Source organism: Salvelinus alpinus, chromosome 11 (assembly GCF_045679555.1).
Source record: "Salvelinus alpinus chromosome 11, SLU_Salpinus.1, whole genome shotgun sequence".
In the NCBI taxonomy this organism is placed as follows: Eukaryota; Metazoa; Chordata; class Actinopteri; order Salmoniformes; family Salmonidae; genus Salvelinus; species Salvelinus alpinus.
The window spans coordinates 59640217-59666498 of record NC_092096.1 but is presented as its reverse complement, the minus strand read 5'-3'; the positions used below and the strand labels follow the sequence as shown (position 1 = coordinate 59666498).

The following is a 26282-nucleotide window of genomic DNA, read 5'->3' as shown; positions in this document are numbered from 1 at the left end:
GGCTAGATCGGCTGAGCAGAGAACCTGGTGACTTTTTAAAAACTGTTTTTATTGGTCTTTGGTTAAGATGAATGCAGTCAGAATGTTATTACAGGCCCTCTTTATCATCACCTCTCTGCACCTATAGGCAGGCGGTATGTGTGTGTGACACTGCCTGCCTGCCGCATGTGTTGCTTACGCTGTGCCAGTTTTGTAGTTGTAGACCTACTTTATCTTTGAATGTCGGCTAAATGAGCCTGTCATGTGCCGCGATTAATGTTAATGTTTCGATGAATCTCTGCTTGGGTACTGCTGTCTATGGTGCTGACTACCTGCAGAGCTCTCCGGGCCGTTGTGCTTTGTAGAGCGACGTGTTCTTGACGTTGAAACATTGTTTTGCGATTCGAAGTCCGACTTGCAATCTGTTTTTCTTTTTGTGTGTTTCGAAACATGCGTCTGGCTATATCTCTGTATGTTGTATTGGACATTTTCTCAACAGAGATGTGTTTCCATCAAATTGACTTGTTGGGGATAAAAGTATGTGCATAAAATATATTGTGCATATAGAAATAACTGTTGCGATTAAATTCCCATGTACCGAATAAGAAATACAAGTTAAATGGGTTTCCATCGCATTATCAATGCTAAGCTGATAGTTATGTCACTATAAATGTTGCGTAGGTATAACGAATATGCCCACTCTGATATTGGCACGTGCGCTCTAGCCAACAATTTGCAGATACTGTGCGGGTATAGCATACTACATGATGAGATAATTTGTCAAACGTCGGCCAGGCATAGATCCTCATGTCACCAGAATAAGACCCTCAATTTTTATTGAAAGGAGCATCAAGCTCATCGCCTTGCACTTTCACCACCCTCTGAAGTTCATCAGAACTTATTTAACCTGTAGCCTAATAAATTGCATGATTTCTTATGTTGTCGTGCCATTTTTTTATCCAACATTACTTGCAAAGTTACTCACATAACCAGGTTTCCATCCAACCTTTTTAACGTCAAGCCATTTTGAGGTCGCTGGAATTATATTTTTGGACAAACGTGCGCATGCCTACAAGGTAATTTTGAAGTAGCCTAATCAGAGGAAAACATTGTGACTGGTTGTGTTTCTGACACATAAAATATCATACATTTTAAAATATAAATGATAAATATTTGGGCTATGTTGAAACTCGCTTGAAAACAATAATGCAATGATTCATTGCATTGTGGTGTTATAGGCTATTCTAGGTAGGATAATTGTATTGCCCGTAAGAGAACAACAGGGGAGCTGCATGTCTTCACTATTCTTTCATGCGCAATAATGCACCTGGTCTCTCCGCTGACTGTCGGCTATTCGTATTTGTTATTGTGGATTCATATTGATTGCTTTTATGTGTGATATGGTTGCTTGTTCTGCAGATGTTGACAAAAGTCCCTGACGGACACCGCAGCAGGGGAGAAGACCCCCGCAAACAGCCCCTCCACAGTCCAGACCCATGGAAGACCATCTACTGTCCAGACCCCCACTGATACTCCGGCCCTCCGCTGCCCTGACCCCACTGAAGTGAAGATCACAGGCAACCAGTCGCCTAACGCCTCCTCAGAAAGTCACTCCTCTGAAGGCATCGGAGGCAGCAGATTCTCCCATAGTGCCGCGGGGAGGATACTCAGTCGAATAGAGCGTACTCCACAACAGCCCCACAGTGGACAGACTAGCACCCAGGTTTATATGGGGAGGATATTAATACATGCATTCTATGTTTTTTTTAATCCATTTTGTTGATAGATTTTATAAATATTATAGTTCTAATAATTAATTTTGGAATGATTAAATGTAATATATTGAACATCTAAGAATTCTGTTTAAAATTAACTGTAATTTGGATTAGTTAATGCTGTTCTAATTAAACATTTAGAACATAACCAATTTCTAAACATTCTTCAGTATACAGTATATCTACCTGTGAAATACAGAATGTTTATTTTTATCGTAAAACAATGAGCTTGGTAATTGTAAAGAACTGTTAATTTGTCATTTTATTTTTAGCTATAGGTCTTGTGATATATATTCTTGTAGAATGCCTTTTGGTGTTAGATAGAGTAATGATTAGGTGTCTAAAGACACAGTAGGTGGCAGTGTATTCTGGGAATGGAGCCTTCGTGTGTCTGTGGGAGGGACGGGGTGTGTGTGTGGAATGGCGGTGGGTTGGAGGTAACCCTACGGGTAAAAACCTGCTGATCGATCTCATTCTCTGTCACACATACTTTCTGCCTCACACACACGCAGGAGGCGTTCTTCTCCCTCTCCATCAGAAACAACTGACGGCCAGGCGGGAGAGCTGCATTTTCTGTTTAGGTAGTTATAGCTGCAGCGTATACAGCTACTAGCCTCTACTGCCTGCTTACATCTGTCAGCTGGCCGCCCGATACGTGGATCCTTTTGTGTCCGACTTCCATTGTGCCATCTATTGAGGGTGCTTAAGGAAACCGCCGCCAGTGGACAAGATGAAAGAACACAGGGGCTGGGACCTCAAAGGCTTACTGAAGAGGAACTGGTTGCTGATTGCGACCATTGTGTCAGTGCTGTTAGGTAAGTGAAAGTGAAGCCCCCCTAACCCTATTGTCTGCGCTCGACTTAGTGTGAAGAAGCCCTGCTTGATGTCACACACTCCCGCGTAGCTGCCTGTCTGTCTCCGCTCTCTCTCCTTGCTCTGTCAGTGCACCCTTTCCCCACTCCCTCTCTCCTTTTTGTCTATTTTGACACATTTTTAATCTCTCCTGATGTTTTCCATTGCTGCAGTCCAGGCTTAGAGTTATCCAGAAGCCTGTCTTGGTCCTTTAAAGATGTGTAGGGCTGGGGGACTGGCTGATGAGAATTGTAAAAAAAAAAAAAAAAGAACCTTTATTTAACTAGGCAAGTCAGTTAAGAACATAAGAACAAATTCTTATTTACAATGACGGCCTAGCCCGGCCAAACCCTATGGGAGTAGTAATGTGCATGCATGGGTGTATTTGTTGTGTGTGCATAATGTTACCTTGTGTGTGTGTGTGTGCATGCAGCTGTGAGGATGTTCAAAGATGGATGCGAACAGAACAAATCAAATTTATTTATATAGCCCTTCTTACATCAGCTGATATCTCAAAGTGCTGTACAGAAACCCAGCCTAAAACCCCAAACAGCAAGCAATGCAGGTGTAGAAGCACGGTGGCTAGGAAAAACTCCCTAGAAAGGCCGAAACCTAGAGAGGAACCAGGCTATGAGGGGTGGCCAGTCCTTTTCTGGCTATGCCGGGTGGAGATTATAACAGAACATGGCCAAGATGTTCAAATGTTCATAAATGACCAGCATGGTCAAATAATAATAATCACAGTAGCTGTTGAGGGTGCAACAAGTCAGAACCTCAGGAGTAAATGTCAGTTGGCTTTTCATAGCATCTCTACCGCTCCTGCTGTCTCTAGAGAGTTGAAAACAGCACGTCTGGTGAACAGGTCATGGTTCCATAGCCGCAGGCAGAACAGTTGAAACTGGAGCAGCAGCACGGCCAGGTGGACTGGGGACAGCATCATGCCAGGTAGTCCTGAGGCATGGTCCTAGGGCCCAGGTCCTCCGAGAGAGAGAAAGAGAGCATACTTAAATTCACACAGGACACCGGATAAAACAGGAGAAGTACTCCAGATATAACAGACTGACCCTAGCCCTCCGACACATAAACTACTGCAGCATAAATACTGGAGGCTGAGACAGGAGGGGTCAGGAGACACTGTGGCCCCATCCGATGATACCCCCGGACAGGGCCAAACAGGCAGAATATAACCCCACCCACTTTGCCAAAGCACAGCCCCCACACCACTAGAGGGATATCTTCAACCACCAACTTACCATCCTGACACAAGGCCGAGTATAGCCCACAAAGATCTCCCCATGGCACAACCCAAGGGGGGGCCAGTGTGTGTGTGTGACTGTGGCTGGTCATAATGTGTGTTTCTGTGTGACTGTTCATTATATTGATGTGCACAGCAGTCTCTGCCACTGCTACGCTGATGCCCACTCTCCTACAGAGACAGGGTTCCCTGCACTGTTGTATGCTGTGCCTCCTCCCTGAGCCTGTCTCACTGCCCCAGTCAAATGGAACTAGATTGAACTGACCCACTCCACTGGCTCCTTCAGTCCAGTCAGTCAGTTATTCTGCATCAGTCCTTGCAATTTTGAATCCTTGGGACGTCCCTACCCCCCCATTGAAGATGAAAAGTTGGTTATGGTTAAGGTTATGATAAGGTTAGGTGTTAAGTTTAGGGTTTAAGGTAGGGACGTACCAAGGATTCCATATAGCAGGGTTTCCCAAACTTGGTCCTGCCCCCCGTATTGCACAATTTCACACTGCCTTACATTTACATTTACATTTAAGTCATTTAGCAGACGCTCTTATCCAGAGCGACTTACAAATTGGTGCATTCACCTTATGATATCCAGTGGAACAACCACTTTACAATAGTGCATCTAACTCTTTTAAGGGGGGGGGGGGGGGGTTAGAAGGATTACTTTATCCTATCCTAGGTATTCCTTAAAGAGGTGGGGTTTCAGGTGTCTCCGGAAGGTGGTGATTGACTCCGCTGACCTGGCGTCGTGAGGGAGTTTGTTCCACCATTGGGGTGCCAGAGCAGCGAACAGTTTTGACTGGGCTGAGCGGGAACTGTACTTCCTCAGAGGTAGGGAGGCGAGCAGGCCAGAGGTGGATGAACGCAGTGCCCTTGTTTGGGTGTAGGGCCTGATCAGAGCCTGAAGGTACGGAGGTGCCGTTCCCCTCACAGCTCCGTAGGCAAGCACCATGGTCTTGTAGCGGATGCGAGCTTCAACTGGAAGCCAGTGGAGAGAGCGGAGGAGCGGGGTGACGTGAGAGAACTTGGGAAAGTTGAACACCAGACGGGCTGCGGCGTTCTGGATGAGTTGTAGGGGTTTAATGGCACAGGCAGGGAGCCCAGCCAACAGCGAGTTGCAGTAATCCAGACGGGAGATGACAAGTGCCTGGATTAGGACCTGCGCCGCTTCCTGCGTGAGGCAGGGTCGTACTCTGCGAATGTTGTAGAGCATGAACCTACAGGAACGGGTCACCGCCTTGATGTTAGTTGAGAACGACAGGGTGTTGTCCAGGATCACGCCAAGGTTCTTAGCACTCTGGGAGGAGGACACAATGGAGTTGTCAACCGTGATGGCGAGATCATGGAACGGGCAGTCCTTCCCCGGGAGGAAGAGCAGCTCCGTCTTGCCGAGGTTCAGCTTGAGGTGGTGATCCGTCATCCACACTGATATGTCTGCCAGACATGCTGAGATGCGATTCACCACCTGGTTATCAGAGGGGGGAAAGGAGAAGATTAATTGTGTGTCGTCTGCATAGCAATGATAGGAGAGACCATGTGAGGATATGACAGAGCCAAGTGACTTGGTGTATAGCGAGAATAGGAGAGGGCCTAGAACAGAGCCCTGGGGGACACCAGTGGTGAGAGCACGTGGTGCGGAGACAGATTCTCGCCACGCCACCTGGTAGGAGCGACCTGTCAGGTAGGACGCAATCCAAGCGTGGGCCGCGCCGGAGATGCCCAGCTCGGAGAGGGTGGAGAGGAGGATCTGATGGTTCACAGTATCAAAGGCAGCCGATAGGTCTAGAAGGATGAGAGCAGAGGAGAGAGAGTTAGCTTTAGCAGTGCGGAGCGCCTCCGTGACACAGAGAAGAGCAGTCTCAGTTGAATGACTAGTCTTGAAACCTGACTGATTTGGATCAAGAAGGTCATTCTGAGAGAGATAGCAGGAGAGCTGGCCAAGGACGGCACGTTCAAGAGTTTTGGAGAGAAAAGAAAGAAGGGATACTGGTCTGTAGTTGTTGACATCGGAGGGATCGAGTGTAGGTTTTTTCAGAAGGGGTGCAACTCTCGCTCTCTTGAAGACGGAAGGGACGTAGCCAGCGGTCAAGGATGAGTTGATGAGCGAGGTGAGGTAAGGGAGAAGGTCTCCGGAAATGGTCTGGAGAAGAGAGGAGGGGATAGGGTCAAGCGGGCAGGTTGTTGGGCGGCCGGCCGTCACAAGACGCGAGATTTCATCTGGAGAGAGAGGGGAGAAAGAGGTCAAAGCACAGGGTAGGGCAGTGTGAGCAGAACCAGCGGTGTCGTTTGACTTAGCAAACGAGGATCGGATGTCGTCGACCTTCTTTTCAAAATGGTTGACGAAGTCATCAGCAGAGAGGGAGGAGGGGGAGGAGGGGGAGGAGGATTCAGGAGGGAGGAGAAGGTGGCAAAGAGCTTCCTAGGGTTAGAGGCAGATGCTTGGAATTTAGAGTGGTAGAAATTGGCTTTAGCAGCAGAGACAGAAGAAGAGAATGTAGAGAGGAGGGAGTGAAAGGATGCCAGGTCCGCAGGGAGGCGAGTTTTCCTCCATTTCCGCTCGGCTGCCCGGAGCCCTGTTCTGTGAGCTCGCAATGAGTCGTCGAGCCACGGAGCAGGAGGGGAGGACCGAGCCGGCCTGGAGGATAGGGGACATAGAGAGTCAAAGGATGCAGAAAGGGAGGAGAGGAGGGTTGAGGAGGCAGAATCAGGAGATAGGTTGGAGAAGGTTTGAGCAGAGGGAAGAGATGATAGGATGGAAGAGGAGAGAGTAGCGGGGGAGAGAGAGCGAAGGTTGGGACGGCGCGATACCATCCGAGTAGGGGCAGTGTGGGAAGTGTTGGATGAGAGCGAGAGGGAAAAGGATACAAGGTAGTGGTCGGAGACTTGGAGGGGAGTTGCAATGAGATTAGTGGAAGAACAGCATCTAGTAAAGATGAGGTCAAGCGTATTGCCTGCCTTGTGAGTAGGGGGGGAAGGTGAGAGGGTGAGGTCAAAAGAGGAGAGGAGTGGAAAGAAGGAGGCAGAGAGGAATGAGTCAAAGGTAGACGTGGGGAGGTTAAAGTCACCCAGAACTGTGAGAGGTGAGCCATCCTCAGGAAAGGAACTTATCAGGGCGTCAAGCTCATTGATGAACTCTCCAAGGGAACCTGGAGGGCGATAAATGTTAATGATAAATGCCTTCTGACGCTGCCTGCGACCTGTTGTTTTGGAAAAAACAGCCCACTGACATTTAGGGCCCGTCACTGAATTGTCCTGCCCTGTAACCATTTTGTTGTGCTTGCTTGGTTGGACATTTATGATTTTATGGACTAAATGGACTTTGGCTCAGTGGCAGTATTGTGTTTTAAAGGCTGTCAAACCATTAAATGATAAATGGTGCCTTTGAAGGGCCCTCCACAAGGATAATACAATTTCTGCTTATGAAGTTACCCACTGGGCACATATGTCAATTCAACGTCTATTCCACGTTGGTTCAATGTAATTTCATTGAAATTACGTGGGAACAACGTTGATTCAACCAGTGTGTACCCAGTGGGTATTTTCAGAATGTAAACACATAAACCTGGCCAAATAGATAACCTATTCCTATTTTTATTTTACTTTCTTGGAAAAAAACATAGTCATTTACAATAACATTGTAACAGTTGCCATGGAGAGGAGAGTTAGTAGAGCCAATAGCCCTTATGCACATTCCATGATCGAACGTTCTAAACACACTTTCTACCGGTGTGGCTATTTCCGGTCAGTCTAGATGTTATCGACGATATAACGTTACTACCACTATGTCGCCGTTTTTTACTAGGTGTCTTCAGGACTTGCCTCAAATTAATATTAATGATGTACATCGAATTGTTAAATCAGCCTCCGAGACTCCAGCTAGCAAGAATGAAAAGGGGTTAAAGATGTATATAGGAACCTACATAGACAACTATGAGTACCAAGTCAGTGACAGATATAACGTTAGCTAGCTACAATCATTAGCTAGCTAATTTAACTATTAACTGTAGCTAGCTAGTTACTTCGTAAAATGATGTAACGTTGACAGAATCTACCTGAGAATGTGTGTATTTTCGTTAGCTTGGTTAAGTTATGCATGCTAGCTAAAAAATAATTGTTATTCGTGTCTTCTACACAGTATCTAACAAAGATACATTGACAGGGTAGATCACCGTGAGGGCTGCCTGTCACATGTCCATGAGGAAGAGTGAAAAGCCGCACAGCATGAGAGTAGGGAAAGGTTATAGATAGCTACTAGGGACCTTGTTAAACATCTCCTGTGAGACACTGTCATCATGGTCAAAATGTGTTGGAGACAGTGTCAACATTTAATCTTATCAGTAGATAGAAATTAATGATGGGTCCCAATCCCAATTTAGAATTGCCCACTTAACAGGTTAAAGCACTCCGTACCAGTGATAGTTGTCCAAAGCCACTGCTCCTGTGTTGCAGGAAGTGCTATGTGCAATCATCTGGTGGCCCTTCTTTACCAGACAGCGCACTACTCTCAACTAAACATTCCTACTGCACCACCAGTTAGTTCACAGCTGCACAGACACAGAACAGAGTTGGCACAAGCCAAGAACACTTGTGAGTATATCAATATCCATAAAAAAATGCACCTGAAAAGTATTCAGCCTATGTAACAGTAAATCCGTGTTAATTAGGGTGTGAAACCAGGTCTGTTTGATGGGATAGAGTTCCGTAGACCAACTAACTCGTGTGCTGATGGAATAAGGTAAGTTGGAGGTTCCTAGAATGGAAACATTTTAGAAAACATTTTCTTGTGATTGTTTTTGTATCCAGATGATAAGCCTAAACAGTGGCGTCTTTACGATGTTATGACAAATGTTTGGGACAAAGACTGGGGGGAAATATATAATCTATAAATCTGTATATTTTAATTCATTTTATTTGAACTTTTGGGCTTGTGCTGTTTCTGGAAAAGTTACATGAGTCTTTGTCATAGTAATAACTCCAACCTGATGTTAAGGTTTTTAAATGTTTTGCAGAAGTGCTCTCTACAAAGCACTCAATGGATACATGCCTGACATGGACCTTCTCCGCATCTCAGAAACGTATGCCAACTTTTCTCCACTTACTGCCCCTCTTGTGACAACAATGGAAATGTCAGCTGACGTGCCCCTGGTTGAGTCCGCCTTTGGGCCAGTGCAATCCGGCAGTGTTCTGTCCTATCAGCTTCCACAGCCAAAGACCTGTGAAATTGTGAAGATTGCCGATGCCCCTTTTCCATCAATACTTCCATTAGATGGCTACAGGCTTCAGTCTTTCCAGTGTGCTTACGTCCTTAGCCATCAGGAGCAGTTCCACCTCAAGGCATTAGAGAGAACCTATGAGATGTCACACAAAGTCCAGGTTGCTACAAGGGAGCAGAGCAGCAGCCCAGAATGGCATCAGCTCAGGAAAATGAGAATAACATCCTCTTGTTTCCGAAAGGTTTGCCATGTCCGAGGAGAGACCTCACCTCAGACCACCTAGCTGAGCGGATGTTCAAGGGATCTGGTATGCAGACCATGGAGATGAAGAGGGGGCTTGCCATGGAGCCAGTGGCTGTACAGGAGTACTGCACACTGAAGAATGTTAACTTCTTTCCGTGTGGCTTCGTAGTGCACCCAGATGCTCCGTGGTTAGGATCCTCTCCAGATGGCATCATATTTGATCCCAGTGTGAGACTACACTTTGCACTCTTAGAGGTCAAGTGCCCAAATGTACCAAGTTATGTTGACTGCCCTTACCTGAAGATACAGAATGGAGAGCTGAAGTTGAAGAGATCTCATGCTTACTACTGGCAGGTGCAAGGTCAAATCCTTCTCAGGTTGTAGCTGGTGTGACTTTGTCATCTGTGCACAGGAGAACATCCTAGTTGAAAGGATATATAAAGATCTACAGGTTTCAAAAACTATAAGAGAGAAGGTTGACCACTTTTATTTTTACCACTACTTGCAGAAGTGTCTATCGCACCTGAATGGATCCCCTGCATGGGTGCCAAGTTGAGTGGTTTTATGAAAAATAAGTATTGATGTTCTTGTGAAGAAATCTACAGTAGAATAGATTTGTTTAAAAACATGTATTTCAGCAAATGTTCAACAGTTCAGTTAATCAATTACACATCTCTAACATTGTATTCAATCTTGCATTCTGGTTATTCTGTGTTTAGTTGATTTCTTTCCCCCACCCCTGTTACTCATTGCCTAATTAAAGCCAATACAAGCTCCACACAAACTGATATTCACTACAACACAAATGATTGATACATGTCGTAGATAAACAAATTATTATTTTGCTGCTAGCAAATAAACACATGTTAATTTACACTGGTTTGGCCCATGCTCTGACCAAAGGTCCGTTTTGATAGTTGACCAACAGGCACGCCACTGCAAATAATTGGTTGATGCTGCCTGAGATGGTCAGGGGGATGACTGCGTCAAACAGCTTGTGCTCCTTTACTCTGTGGATCATTCTTTCAACATGCACTCTCAGCCTGGCAATGGATTGGGTCTCCCTAACCTCATGCGCTGGCATCTGTGTGCGTCTTGACAGAAAGGCTGGCCGGTAGACCTTGCACGGAACAATGCCATCTACGAGAAAGCCCTTATCCACCATAATGGCCATGTCAGGGGTGAGTAAGGGAATAATTCCAGACTACTTGAAGATCTCCTTGTTACTCACAGATCCAGCATACAACGATGACACAAAAGTGACAGCTCCATGTGGTGACATTCCCAACATGCCTTTAAAGGTACAGTTTGACTTGTAGGAAGAAAACGCCTCACTCTGCAGTAGTAGTGAAGATGGTGCCTGGCAGTGGAGTTCAGTGCAGTCGATCACTACCTGGGTGTCTGGATAGTCCTTGAACTCAGGTGGTAGGTGGGCTTTGATGGTTTTCTTGGGGATCCATATCCGTGCTGATCCAAGCAGACAGGCGTATAATGCGATAAAATTATAAAGTTTTCCGTGATGAGATAAGAACTCGCAACCTTCAGGTTGCTAGACTTTTGCATTATATGTTTGAGCTATTTTAAAATCTCATCATGGACAACTTTATACGTTTAGCTAATATTAGCAACTTTTCTTTTTATTATTATTTTTTTTTAAATGTACCCCCTTTTCTCCCCAATTTTCGTGGTATCCAATCGCTAGTAATTACTATCTTGTCTCATCGCTACAACTCCCGTACGGGCTCGGGAGGGTCGAAAGCCATGCGTCCTCCGAAGCACAACCCAACCAAGCCGCACTGATTCTTAACACAGCGCGCCTCCAACCCGGAAGCCAGCCGCACCAATGTGTCGGAGGAAACACCGTGCACCTGGCCCCCTTGGTTAGCGCGCACTGCGCCCGGCCCGCCACAGGAGTCGCTGGAGCGCGATGAGACAAGGATATCCCTACCGGCCAAACCTTCCCTAACCCGGCCAAACCTTCCCTAACCCGGACGACTCTAGGCTAATTGTGCGTCGCCCCACGGACCTCCCGGTCGCGGCCGGCTGCGACAGAGCCTGGGCGCGAACCCAGAGACTCTGGTGGCGCAGCTAGCACTGCGATGCAGTGCCCTAGACCACTGCGCCACCCGGGAGGCTTAATTAGCAACTTTTCAACTATTTAAAACTTCTCACGAGTCACCAACCCTGATCCGGTAGCACCCCCCACCCCCCACCCCACTGAGTAGCATAGCTAGCATAGCGTCACAAGTAACTTGTAGCATCTAAATATCATTAAATCACAAGTCCAAGACACCAGATGAAAGATACAGGTCTTGTGAATAAAGCCACCATTTCAGATTTTTAAAATGTTTTACAGGGAAGACACAATATGTAAATCTATTAGCTAACCACGTTAGCAAAGGACACGATATTTTTACTCCCAACAGCTTTTTCCTGCGTCAGTAGCTATCACTAATTCGACTAAATAAAAATATATATAGCCACTAACCAAGAAACAACTTCATAAGATGACAGTCTGATAACATATTTATGGTATAGCATAGTTTTTTTTTTGAAAAATGTGCATTTTTCAGGTATAAATCACAGTTCTACATTGCAGCTGCAATCTGAAATAGTGCTGACCCAGCCAGAACAATTACAGAGACCAACGTCATATAACGAATTACTCATCTTAAAACATTTCAGAAAAATACACAGCGTACAGATATTGAAAGCCCAACATCTGGTGAATCCAAACAATATTTCAGATTTATGAAATGTTTTATAACGAAAACAAAATGTAGCGCTAAATTAGCATAGCTATACCAGGCAGATTCGGCTAGGCGCCCACGGCCAGTTCACATGCACAACAGATATGATATAACATCGTAAATTGGGTCTTACTATGGCTGATCTTTCATCAGAATGTTGATCAAAGTGTCCTTTGTCAAGATGAGTCGTTGGTTCCGTTCAGAATTGTTCCTTTCCCACTCCATTTAGCACAGGTACCGGTCGAGTGGCACGGATCTCTCAAACGTAAATAAATTCAGACAACGGAACACCACAAAACTCCCGAAAAAATTCAAATAATCTGATTAAACTATATTGAAAAAACATACATTACGATGATCTGGTCACATGTATCAAACAAACTTCGAGACGGAGATAGTTTTCATCCATAATGGCCGCACAACAGAAGACAATCGCAGCTACAAGTCGCACGATTTAGACAACCGGAAGTTGTCGGTCACGCCAAAGAATTAGCTCTCATTTCACGTCAGTCCCAGATAAACAAGATATTTTTCCTCTGACGTCCTCTTGACACCCAGAGGAAGGCCAATGAGGTGTGTTTCGGGTCATAGGGGGCACGACCATATATAGGCAGAGCGTTGAAGCTGGCATACACATCTTGCTTTTTTCTTCTTGGTCATGGAAAGTGCTGTCAAATGACTTCTGTATCACTCAGAGACAAAATTGAAACGGTTTTAGAAACTAGAGATTGTTTTCTTTCCAATGGTATTATTTATATGCATATAGTAAGAGCAATAATTGAATAAGAGGCAGTTTAATCTGTAGAGCAAATTATGCTAATGGGAAAATAACACCGCCTGTATTCTCAAGAAGTTAATACTTTTTAGCTACTTTGCAACTATACTAAACAAAAATATAAACGCAACATGAAACGTGTTGGTTGGTCCCATGTTTCATGAGCTGAAATAAAAGATCCCAGAAATGTTCCACATGCACAAAAAGCGTATTTATCTAAAATGTTGTGCACAAATTTGTTTACATCCCTGTTAGTGAGCATTTCTCCTTTGCCAAGATAATCCATCCACTTGACAGGTGTGGCATATCAAGAAGCTGATTAAACGGCATGATCATTACACAGGTGCACCTTGTGCTGGGGACAATAAAAGACCAAGTTTTGAGGGAGCGTACAATTGGCATGCTGACTGCAGGAATATCCACCAGAGCTGTTGCCAGAGCATGTAATGTTAATTTTTCTATCAAAAGCCGCCTCCACCGTTGTTTTAGAGAATTTGGCAGTACGTCCAACTGGCTTCACAACCGCAGACCACGTGCAACCATGCTAGCCCAGTACTGCCACATCTGGCTTCTTAACCTGCGAGATTGTCTGAAATCAGTCTGGACAGCTAATGAAACAGGAGTATTTCTGTCTGTAATAAAGCTATTTTGTGGGGAAAAACTCATTCTGTTTGGCTGGGCCTGGCTCCCCAGTGGGTGGGCCTGGCTCCCAAGTAGGAGGGCCTATGCCCTCCCAGGCCAACCCATGGCTTCGCCCCTGCCCAGTCATGAGAAATCAATAGATTAGGGCATAATGAATCTATTTCAATTGACTGATTTCCTTATATGAAGTGTAACTCAGTAAAATTGTTGCTTTATTTTTGTTCAGTATACTTAGCATGTTAGCTAACCCTTCCCCTAACCTAATTTATTACATATCATACATTTGCAAATTCGTAACACATTGTACGTTTTACAAATTTTTAACAAATAATATGAATTGTAGTTCGTAACATACATATCATACGAAATGGGTGATGGACTTCCACAAATGAATGCATACCATACAAAACGTAACATATCATACTAAATGGAGTGTCCCGGATTTACGTACAGAATGATACAAAATGCTCTGAGACCAGGTTGCTGAGCAGTCAACCTGCTTGCACTAATCACATATAATTACAGTAAAATACTGTGAAATACAAACCGCTCTCTTCAATGAATTTCATTAATTCATCCATTAATTCTGATTACAGTAACATTTACACAGTACTTGCTTCAATACCATATTTATTTTACAGTAGGTGTACTGTAATATGAAATACAGAATTTTACTTGCCACAGAGCTGCCTGTAAGCTACTGTCAAAATCACGGTAACGGCTTTGCAGTGCACATAAAAGTTCATTACTACACAATGTGGCCTCTGTTGCTGGCCATGCTTACTCTCTAGTAGCAAGGCAGCCCCTTCCATGCCAGTTCTGTACTTAAGTTATTACATGAGTGGGATTGTTGGACGTCGTCTTGTATGTTTAATTCAAAACCATAAGTAATTTAGCTTTGCCAATATGCCAATAACTGTCCTATTGTGGCATGCTGCAAGATTTTACTCTCCATAGGGCCTGTATTCATAAATAGTCTGACTAGGAGTGCTGATCTAGGATCAGGTCCCCTCCATATCCATATACTCTTATTTATTATTATCTAAAATACAAAACTGATCCTAGCACACATACTCTGTGAATACAGACCCAGATCTCAAGAAATGTGCTGACTCATCTTTTTAATGAAACCATGAAAACCGCGTGGAGATTGTGATTAACCATTTTGAAGGAATCACATTATTTTACATAAATTACCAGATAGAAATTGCATGACAAAATGATCATTCCTTTAGCAATAAGGCCTGAGGAGGTGTGGTATATGGCCAATATACCGCGGCTAAGGGCTGTTCTTAGGCGCGACGCAACGCGGAGCCCTTACAACCTTGCCACCATTACCACAATCACCACCACCATTATCAACTTACCTGGTAAAATAAATCAATAATAAAAAAATAAAAACGTATTACCACAGCCACCACCACCACCGGTGTGGAACAACTTCTATACAGTACAGTATATCATGAGAGGGTTTATTTTGAATTAGGAATGATGTAACCTATTTAGTTACAATTCGCTGTGTCACCACTTTTCCCAACCTTTCACAGGGTTGTTTTATGGTGGCTTGTAGTGGTTGATAACACACAGGGTGGGGAGGATGGAAGTGGATCAGCGAAATACACTGTATGTGCCGTTTATGGGCGAACCCCCCACCTCTCCACCCCATAAACCCATGACGTTTATGGGCGAACCCCCCACCTCTCCACCCCATAAACCCATGACGTTTATGGGCGAACCCCCCACCTCTCCACCCCATAAACCCATGACGTTTATGGGCGAACCCCCCACCTCTCCACCCCATAAACCCATGACGTTTATGGGTGAACCCCCCACCTCTCCACCCCATAAACCCATGACGTTTATGGGTGAACCCCCCACCTCTCCACCCCATAAACGTTACATACAGTGTATTTCTCAATGTCATAACCTTAAACCCCTGTCATGAAACCCTGTGCCAAGCTAAAGTTATGTAACACCTTGCCCATAAACTAAAAACGAGAAAGTCACAAAGTCATAATACTGTGGTAGCCTACTTGGCAGCTCTTAAATAATAGCGACGCTTACATTTTAATTTGACATGGCATGCAGGTCGAACATGTTGTTCCTTTTGTCATCATTATATCTCCCTCTCTCCCACTACATTTCCACAGTGAAAATGCTTCATATTCAGTGAATGGGTAGTGTGGGAACTGGGAACTAAACTTGTGATGTATTGAACAAACCTTGTACTGAACTAACCTTCGTAAACTAACCTTATTCATCTCTCTCTCTCTCAGGGATAGGCCTTGGGGTGTTGGTTAGGGACTATGCTTCCCTTTCCCACCTCGATAAGCAGTATTTTGGATTCCCGGGAGATATCCTGATGCGGATGCTCAAGCTGGTCATCCTGCCCCTCATCATCTCCAGCATGATAACAGGTAACTTGGGATGAATTGTATCTCAACAGCTCTATTTCAGTCACTCTGCACTATGTTTAATGAAGGGGGCCGTCAGAGAATGCGTACAGATATCTTAGTCAAAAACAACTAACATAGTCCTAGTCACTGAGAGGACTTGTTGACAGACATGCTTCCTTTGGGTGAACAGGTCTTGTTTGTGTTCACAGGAGTGGCCGCCCTGGATTCGGATGTTTCCGGAAAGATAGGTTTGAGGGCTGTGGTTTATTACTTAACCACCACCATCATTGCAGTCATTTTGGGTGAGTTAAAAGCGCCTGGTCTCACTCCCTTTCAGCTGTTCCCCCATTTGTTATGAAGAATGACATTTGACTATTGAATGATGGTGAACATGTTTTTCAGGTATTGCATTGGTGATAGCCATCAAACCTGGTGTCTCTCAGAAGGCAGAAAACATCGACAGGACAGAGAACACACAAAACGTCAACACTGTTGACACACTACTGGATCTTGTCAGGTGACGGCTTCCAGTGTTTCCCCTATAATTATTTTCAGCAGCAGTGGCAAAGTTAGTTTGAGGGAGGGGAGGGGTGGCCGAACCGAACCAATTTAGCAGTCAAATAAATGAATATGATATTTAATTTGATAGAATTTCTATAAAAGGCCCATTCTACATCAGTCAGAGATGCAGTTAATAACATTTCCACATTTGGCTCACCTTGTTGGCATCTCAACATTTGTCCTATTCGATCCACAGAAACATGTTTCCTGAAAACATAGTGCAGGCTTGTTTCCAACAGGTAAGAGTCATTGTCTGATTTGTACATTCAAGCTTACGGTCACTAGCCTGGTCCCAGATCTGTTTGTGCTGCCTTGTCAACTCTTATGAGAATTGTCAAGACGGCACAAACAAATCTGGGGGCAGGCTATACAAATCAAATTTTATTTGTCACATTCACATGGTTAGCAGATGTTAATGCGAGTGTAGCGAAACGCTTGTGCTTCTAGTTCTGACAATGCAGTAATAACCAACGAGTAATCTAACCTAACAATTCCACAATTACTACCTTATACACACAAGTGTAAAGGGATAAAGAATATGTACATAAAGATATATGAATGAGTGATGGTACAGAACGGCATAGGCAAGATGCAGTAGATGGTATCGAGTACAGTATATACATATGAGATGAGTAATGTAGGGTATGTAAACATAAAAGTGGCATAGTTTAAAGTGGCTAGTGATACATGTATTACATAAAGATGGCAAGATGCAGTAGATGATATAGAGTACAGTATATACATTATATTAAGTGGCATTGTTTAAAGTGGCTAGTGATACATTTTTGATCATTTCCCATCAATTTCCATTATTAAAGTGAGCTGGAGTTGAGTCAGTATGTTGGCAGCAGCCACTCAATGCTCTTTGAGGAGAAAACATGATCTACATTCAAATATAACCATGTCAAATGTTACTATTTCAATTCAACCAGTACAAGACAACACGCAAAGAGTTGGAACCCTCTAAAGTGAAGGAGAACACTACAACCACAATGTTCCCTCCTCTCTCTACCACTGTTATGGCAACCATTTTCCCCCCAGAGGTAGGTGTTACTGTTTCCATATGTTTATCCGCCTGTGTGTCAAGAGCTGTGATTTGATAGGATCGAAGCTGGCAAGCCCGGTCTTCTTTTCTTACTTGTTTATAGTTCATCAGTCTATCTATCCAATCACAATCTTTTGTGGTATGAAAATGTGTCCATTTCAGTCTTTTTTTCAGATGTGCCTTGGTGCGTCTACACCTGGCTACCCACATCGAGTGTGATGACCACAGATCAACTTGTAGAACATTATAATGCCACTGTGTGGACAGGGGTCAATATGTTGTGATCTGAGGAAAAAGCACAAGAAAATGGCTGTCGGCCATTGAAACACAGTACTTCACCTGTGGATGTTTTGACCAAAATCTATTTATATTTTTCTATTTGCTTCCTTATTTCTCCTCTCTGTAGAACATCACCAAGGACTATATAATAGTCGGGTCATATTCTGATGGGCTCAACGTGCTGGGCCTCATCGTGTTCTGTGTGGCGTTTGGCCTCGTCATTGGCAAGATGGGGGAAAGGGGACGCATTCTGCTGGAGTTCTTTGATGCTTTAAACGAGGCCACCATGAGGCTAGTTCAGATTATCATGTGGTATGTTTTATTTTTTATTTTTTTTATTTCACCTTTATTTAACCAGGTAGGCTAGTTGAGAACAAGTTCTCATTTGCAACTGCGACCTGGCCAAGATAAAGCATAGCAGTGTGAACAGACAACACAGAGTTACACATGGAGTAAACAATAAACAAGTCAATAACATGGTAGAAAAAAAAGAGAATCTATATACAATGTGTGCAAAAGGCATGAGGTAGGCAATAAATCGAATAATTACAATTTAGCAGATTAACACTGGAGTGATAAATCATCAGATGATCATGTGCAAGAAGAGATACTGGTGTGCAAAAGAGCAGAAAAGTAAATAAATAAAAGCAGTATGGGGGGTGAGGTAGGTAAATTGGGTGGGTAGTTTACAGATGGACTATGTACAGCTGCAGCGATCGGTTAGCTGCTCGGATAGCAGATTTTTAAAGTTGTTGAGGGAGATAAAAGTCTCCAACTTCAGAGATTTTTGCAATTCGTTCCAGTCGCAGGCAGCAGAGAACTGGAAGGAAAGGCGTCCAAATGAGGTTTTGGCTTTAGGGATGATCAGTGAGATACACCTGCTGGAGCGCGTGTTGCGGGTGGGTGTAGCCATCGTGACCAGTGAACTGAGATAAGGCGGCACTTTACCTAGCATAGCCTTGTAGATGACCTGGAGCCAGTGGGTCTGACGACGAACATGTAGCGAGGGCCAGCCGACTAGGGCATACAGGTCGCAGTGGTGGGTCGTATAAGGTGCTTTAGTAACAAAACGAATGGCACTGTGATAAACTGCATCCAGTTTGCTGAGTAGAGTATTGGAAGCTATTTTGTAGATGACATCGCCGAAGTCGAGGATCGGTAGGATAGTCAGTTTTACTAGGGTAAGTTTGGCGGCGTGAGTGAAGGAGGCTTTGTTGCGGAATAGAAAGCCGATTCTTGATTTGATTTTGGATTGGAGATGTTTGATATGAGTCTGGAAGGAGAGTTTGCAGTCTAGCCAGACACCTAGGTACTTATAGATGTCCACATATTCTAGGTCGGAACCGTCCAGGGTGGTGATGCTAGTCGGGCGTGCGGGTGCAGGCAGCGAACGGTTGAAAAGCATGCATTTGGTTTTACTAGCGTTTAAGAGCAGTTGGAGGCCACGGAAGGAGTGTTGTATGGCATTGAAGCTCGTTTGGAGGTTAGATAGCACAGTGTCCAAGGAAGGGCCGGAAGTATATAGAATGGTGTCGTCTGCGTAGAGGTGGATCAGGGAATCGCCCGCAGCAAGAGCAACATCATTGATGTATACAGAGAAAAGAGTCGGCCCGAGAATTGAACCCTGTGGTACCCCCATAGAGACTGCCAGAGGACCGGACAACATGCCCTCCGATTTGACACACTGAACTCTGTCTGCAAAGTAGTTGGTGAACCAGGCAAGGCAGTCATTAGAAAAACCGAGGCTACTGAGTCTGCCGATAAGAATATGGTGATTGACAGAGTCGAAAGCCTTGGCCAGGTCGATGAAGACGGCTGCACAGTAATGTCTTTTATCGATGGCGGTTATGATATCGTTTAGTACCTTGAGCGTGGCTGAGGTGCACCCATGACCGGCTCGGAAACCGGATTGCACAGCGGAGAAGGTACGGTGGGATTCGAGATGGTCAGTGATCTGTTTGTTGACTTGGCTTTCGAAGACCTTAGATAGGCAGGGCAGGATGGATATAGGTCTGTAACAGTTTGGGTCCAGGGTGTCTCCCCCTTTGAAGAGGGGGATGACCGCGGCAGCTTTCCAATCCTTGGGGATCTCAGATGATACGAAGGAGAGGTTGAACAGGCTGGTGATAGGGGGTGCGACAATGGCGGCGGACAGTTTCAGAAATAGGGGGTCCAGATTGTCAAGCCCAGCTGATTTGTATGGGTCCAGGTTTTCCAGCTCTTTCAGAACATCTGCTATCTGGATTTGGGTAAAGGAGAAGCTGGGGAGGCTTGGGCGAGTAGCAGCGGGGGGGGCGGGGCTGTTGGCCAAGGTTGGAGTCGCCAGGAGGAAGGCATGGCCAGCCATTGAGAAATGCTTGTTGAAGTCTTCGATTATCACGGATTTATCGGTGGTGACCGTGTTACCTAGCCTCAGTGCAGTGGGCAGCTGGGAGGAGGTGCTCTTGTTCTCCATGGACTTTACAGTATCCCAGAACTTTTTGGAGTTAGAGCTACAGGATGCAAATTTCTGCTTGAAAAAGCTGGCCTTTGCTTTCCTGACTGACTGCGTGTATTGGTTCCTGACTTCCCTGAACAGTTGCATATCGCGGGGGCTCTTCGATGCTATTGCAGTTCGCCACAGGATGTTTTTGTGCTGGTCGAGGGCAGTCAGGTCTGGAGTGAACCAAGGGCTATATCTGTTCTTGGTTCTACATTTTTTGAATGTAACTACAGGCCACTATGAGGCTTGTTCAGATTATCATGTGGTATGTAACTACAGGCCACCATGAGGCTAGTTCAGGTTATCATGTGGTATGTAACTACAGGCCACCATGAGGCTAGTTCAGGTTATCATGTGGTATGTAACTACAGGCCACCATGAGGCTAGTTCAGATTATCATGTGGTATGTAACTACAGGCCACTATGAGGCTTGTTCAGATTATCATGTGGTATGTAACAACAGGCCACCATGAGGCTAGTTCAGATTATCATGTGGTATGTAACTACAGGCCACCATGAGGCTAGTCCAGATGATCATGTGGTATGTAACTACAGGCCACCATGAGGCTAGTTCAGATTATCATGTGGTATGTAACTACAGGCCACCATGAGGCTAGTCCAGATTATCATGTGGTATGTAACTACAGGCCACCATGAGGCTAGTTCAGATTATCATGTGGTATGTAACTACAGGCCACCATGAGGCTAGTCCAGATGATCATGTGGTATGTAACTACAGGCCACCACGAGACTAGTCCAGATTATCATATGGTATGTATTGCTGAGTTCACGTGCTAGTTGGAACTTGGACATTTCCGACTTGCTAACTGGTTGAACACGGCACGTGTATAACTACAATCAGTGTTTTCTAGTTTCGACTAGCATGTGAACGCGGCATAAGTACAGTGTAGTCTAGAAGCTCTTTACGAATACAATTTTTTAAATCCTAAAATTCACCCTCCATCTCACTAAACTACACTACAAATGTTTAGAATCTTGTAGTTCACATTAACTATTTTCTATGCAATTATATGAATGTACTGTAGTATTCAATGCTATTCCAATGGTGGAGGTGATGGTGGAAATGTTGATAGCATTAACATAACCATTGTTATTATTACAGCTATATGCCAGTGGGAATACTCTTCCTCATCGCTGCCAAGATCATCGAGGTAGAAGACTGGGAGATCTTCAGGAAGTTGGGAATGTACATGGTGACAGTTTTGAGTGGGTGAGCCTAAACCAGCATTCTCTTTCTCTCTCCACAACATTGGTAGATTTATAGCTGGGATTAGGGTCCAGTATTCTTGCAAAGATACTGTAAAATGTCATCTCTGTCCTGGCACAGATAAGAACCAAGGACATTTAAAACTGCTCAACCTGCAGATGCGGTAATGAGACCTTTTGCGAACACCTGTCCAACCATAAATTTCCCGGACAGAATTATGCTTCTGTGTCAACAGGAAAATGATTATCCAGAGTCTAGTGAGGGGGAACGCTGTCCGTGTGTGTCCTAAATAGCACTCTGTTCCCTATATAGTGCACTACTGTTGACCAGAGGCCTATGTGCCGTGGTCAAAGAGTAGTGGACTATAAAGGGAATAGGGTGCCTTTTGATACCCAGCCTGTTTATTCTGTTATTATAACCTGGAGAAATTTTAGTCCCCAGTTAACCCCCAGGGATTAGTCAGCTATTTCTTACAATGAGTCAAAATCAAACACTTTTTTGTAATGTTTTACTTTTCTCCTCAGCCTAGCTATCCACGCTACTGTTTTTTTGCCGCTGATCTACTTTGTCATTGTGAGGAAGAACCCGTATACCTTTGCCTTGGGGATGGCTCAGGCACTGGTCACTGCTCTCATGATCTCTTCCAGGTAAGCCTCGGTCACTATTGGGGATCATACAATATGTTGTATATAGCAAAGCATAGCAGTAAACCCTGACATATCTATTTATCCAATCCATCCATCTGTCCGTTCTTCCATCCATCCGTCCAATTATCCACCTACGTGTCCAATCATCCATCCATCCTTCTTTAACCTAAATGCCACCTCCCTCTAGCTCTGCCACCCTGCCTGTCACCTTCCGCTGTGCCGAAGAGAACCTCCGGATCGACAAGAGGATCACCCGCTTCGTGTTGCCCGTGGGCGCCACCATCAACATGGACGGTACAGCTCTCTACGAGGCGGTCGCTGCCATCTTCATTGCCCAGCTCAACGACTATGCTCTTGACGTGGGTCAGATTGTCACCATCAGGCAAGTCCCCAACACCTTGGGTTGACAGGAGATTGTGTATTCGATGTACTCATTTTGGGCAGGTGAAAGTGTCATGGCATATTTCTAATCAGACGGAAAGTCTTTGGCTGTCTCAGACTTCCGCTGCTCAGAATGGGTACGCCACTGAGTGATGTAAGGAAAAATGTATTTGTGCGTGACAAAACAGACTTCACACTGGAAACTCAATCATAATCAGTTGAAATATGTCATGGCAGTATGTATGTTAGTATCATGTATCAAGTTACTGACCTAATAATTTAAAATAATTAAAATTGTAATGATGGTAACTTACTGTTTCCTCTGATTTTAGTGTAACAGCAACAGTAGCCAGCATCGGAGCCGCTGGTGTACCTAACGCTGGTTTTGTTACCATGGTGATTGTGCTGACTGCGGTTGGACTACCGGCAAATGATGTCACTTTAATTATTGCTGTGGATTGGCTGCTGTGAGTAATACCTTGTTGAGTGAAATATTGTCAAGAGAAAATATAGTTTTAGTGATTAATCCAATGGTGTGACGTTTTAAAGGTAGACTCAGCAATATAACATCACCATACACAGTAGAGACAACAAAAACATAAATCTGCCAAGACTACCACTACATTCTCTTCCCAATTTGTGCCATCCCTTAAACAATGCCCAGGAGGGACGGTCTTGGCAGGTTACGTTTTGTTGTTGTTGATGACTGTAAACTGGAAGTTGACCCGCAGTGCAGGATGACGTCGTATTGCAAAGTCTACAGTATCTTTAACTGATTATCAATGTTCACTCGCCATTTCAGAGACCGCTTCCGCACCATGATCAACGTGCTGGGAGATGCCTACGGAGCTGGCATCGTTCAGAAGCTGTCCATGCGGGAGCTGGAAAGGATGGACGGCACCTCGGACGTGACTAACCCCTTCGCCCTGGGGACCACGCTGGACAACGAGGAGTGTGAGAAGAAGTCCTACGTCAACGGCGGCTTCACCGTCGACAAAACTGACGCCATCTCCTTCACCGAGACCTCCCAGTTTTAGGAGGAAGGGGGGAAGCAAAGAAGTGCCAATGCTGCTAGATGTTTAGCCTGGTTCTGTTTGTAGCCTGGTTCTAGATCTGTGACCAACATTTCCTGTTGATGCAGGAGGATTATTTTCCTGTTGTAGCACACTGACTCAAATTAAGATCCTACATCTGTAGCAATATCAGCCACCACCATCTGTTCTATCTTGATTCTCTTTCCAGCACTGTCCCCAATGATCAGTATGGTTTTTAACCACAAGTGGAAATCCTCAGCAGCCCTTAAAATGAGCTGGGCTGTATCTGAAATGACACCCTATTGCTTAAATAGTGCACTACTTTAGACCAGGGCCTATGTAGAGAATGAGGTGCCCTTTGGGATGAACCCATGCTCTCTTTTACCAAAAGAGCTTCCATTGTTATGTTGACATAGTGCCGACAATGTACACAGTCACTTTTGAATGAATCAATACTTTTGCTATTGTTTTTACAGAGGGAACAAAGACGACTACAAGAGCCAGAGCTTTTGAAACACAGCGCGTGTGTGTAACTGAAATAATATATCGCCGGATTGAGCTGTGTATATGTATTGTGAAAAAGAGCATGGAAGAAGAAATAACTATATTCTTGATGTTCAAAACACTGTATATTGCAAAGATTCAAACAGACTTTGTTTGCTCTTCAGAAGATGACCACTCTTTGCAAATTATTTTTTGTGTGACTTTTTATTTCATTTTGTCCATTTTTGTTCTGGGGGGTCAGATACAAAAAACAAAGAAATCCATACAAAGACAACCCCAACCCATTCCCCCCTAGTCCCCTTTAGCCTCCCATCCCTTCCCATCTCACCCAGCAACAGAGGTTGTCTATCAGCCCCCCACCAACCCATTCCCAGAGTCGCCCCCCCATCCCCCAACAACATCCAGAGACCCCCATACCACCCCTTCCCCGTGGGCCTGAAAGCGAAAGCAAGTTTAAATAAATATATATAATTGGTTTGTATGTGTGGCGCTTTAGCTGAGATTGTTCTTTACATAGTCAAGTATATTTGTTGGTGAAAGTTAATGTTCTTAAGCTTTACAATATGTGCCAAACATCTTATTCATTAATTCATTAACTTTATATCATCCATGTAATTTTATTGCATGAAGCAATATTACAAATAAATACAGTGGGAAACTTGTAATGACCATAGACCTGCTGAAAGTCTTTTTCAAGTGACCAATAGCCTTTAAGAAAGTAGAGTTGATGGGCACACTAACGAGGTTTGAGTTATGAATTTAATTGAATACTGTGAAATATTTTCATAATGAATTGCTAAAGAGGATGGATGACTTTTTAATAAGGATGGTCTTGACAATAAAGGCTTTCTGATAACGAACGCTAACTTTAAAAGCTTCATGTTTGTTTGTCAGAGAAACAAAGAATTGTGGGGCCTCTGAGGCAATGTTTTGGAAGACCCAGCAGTAGAATCCAGGAATTCAATTGAATGCAGTTAGTACATCTTCCAACATCAACCATGAAACCTTAGTTAGATTCAAAGCCTTCCAAACAGCTCATTATGTAATAACTTTGTGTGGCCCAACAAATTCATTATTTTGTGTAGCCTTACTTTGGGGCGGCAGGTAGCCTAGTGGTTAGACCATTGGGCCAGTAACCGAAAGGTTGCTGAATTGAATCCCCGAGCTGACAAGGTAAAAATCTGTCATTCCGCCCCTAGACAAGGCAGTTAACCCACTGTTCCCCGGTAGGCCGTCATTGTAAATAAGAATTTGTTCTTAACTGACTTGCCTAGTTAAATAAAGGTTAAACTTGAGAGATATGAGCCTTAATGTAACATTTTTTAAACAAAAATTACATCCATCCCAATTTAGAATTTGTTTTCATCCCTTGAGGCATGGGATTATTGAAACTGCCTCTTCATTTTACAGCTCATTGCAATCTGACCTCTACGACTTGTTTTTGTTCCATAACAGAGGCATACGGGCCTAATTTGAGGTAGTAGACAACGTTATTATAGAACATCTCTCAAGTTGGTGAGTTATTGAGTATAGGAAAGCAAGTCAAGGGCGACGTAACTAACATTTGATTGATCAGATGTGGCTCAAAATAAAGCTTGTCAATCAGGTTCTTCTGTACATTTCAAAAGCACAGTATGATGAGATCAACAACAATCAATGGCTAAAGTGCGTACAGTTCACAAATGACTTCAGTATATGAATCAACATGTACTAGATGTAAGCTAATAAAGAAAAATATAACTTGGGCGTTTCTCTTTTTGAGTGGTTGAGAATGCAGAATTAGAGTTGTGGACATTACTGCTTTCATTTACTTGTTTCTTCCTGTCCAGCATCTGACCATTGGAAGTGCATCCTTTGGTTACTGTACAACCTTGTTTTTATCTACAAGAACGACTTAGCAAACCATTTGAAATACTGCAGTCACTGTATTATACCACAGGTTGCGGTTTCGGATCCTCTAGACTAGCTATTGAACTGTCATAGCTTAGAAAGGTACAGTGATGGAACAGAATGTTCCTGAAGCAGCCAGCCGGTGCAGTAATATATAAATCACCTAACCGACTATTTCCCCTGAGAGATGTTAGAGCACAAAGAGCACTATCGACCTACCCATAATTCCCCTTTAACATCTTTCCACCGACGCACCCGAGGACTCCACAAAGTCAGCCCGTTTGCTGGCTAGAGGCCAGAGGCTCATTCAGGAAGGTGCGACATGACAACGTTCAGATAGATATACATTGTGTTGAG

The 26282-nt window shown here is 44.2% G+C and overlaps 1 protein-coding gene across 1 annotated transcript; it reads left to right on the top strand.

Annotated features, from left to right (window-relative positions):
* The first annotated feature begins 2150 nt into the window (after positions 1 to 2150).
* On the top strand, positions 2151 to 25779 carry LOC139534937 (excitatory amino acid transporter 3-like). Its single transcript, XM_071334482.1, has 12 exons — positions 2151 to 2569; positions 15755 to 15895; positions 16084 to 16176; positions 16277 to 16391; positions 16632 to 16674; positions 17368 to 17478; positions 17887 to 18071; positions 21365 to 21472; positions 21994 to 22116; positions 22304 to 22498; positions 22830 to 22964; positions 23300 to 25779. Exons 1-12 carry the CDS (start codon positions 2485 to 2487, stop codon positions 23532 to 23534), a joined length of 1569 nt encoding a protein of 522 aa, XP_071190583.1. The 5' UTR covers positions 2151 to 2484; the 3' UTR covers positions 23535 to 25779.
* Positions 25780 to 26282: the final 503 nt, after the last annotated feature.

Bases quoted from the DNA above. Each gene is read 5' to 3' on its own strand.
- LOC139534937 (XM_071334482.1), top strand. From the start codon at position 2,485: ATGAAAGAACACAGGGGCTGGGACCTCAAAGGCTTACTGAAGAGGAAC. The intron at 16,392-16,631 runs GTGACGGCTTCC...TTCGATCCACAG, and splicing joins ACACTACTGGATCTTGTCAG to AAACATGTTTCCTGAAAACA. The intron at 22,499-22,829 runs GCAAGTCCCCAA...CTCTGATTTTAG, and splicing joins GGTCAGATTGTCACCATCAG to TGTAACAGCAACAGTAGCCA.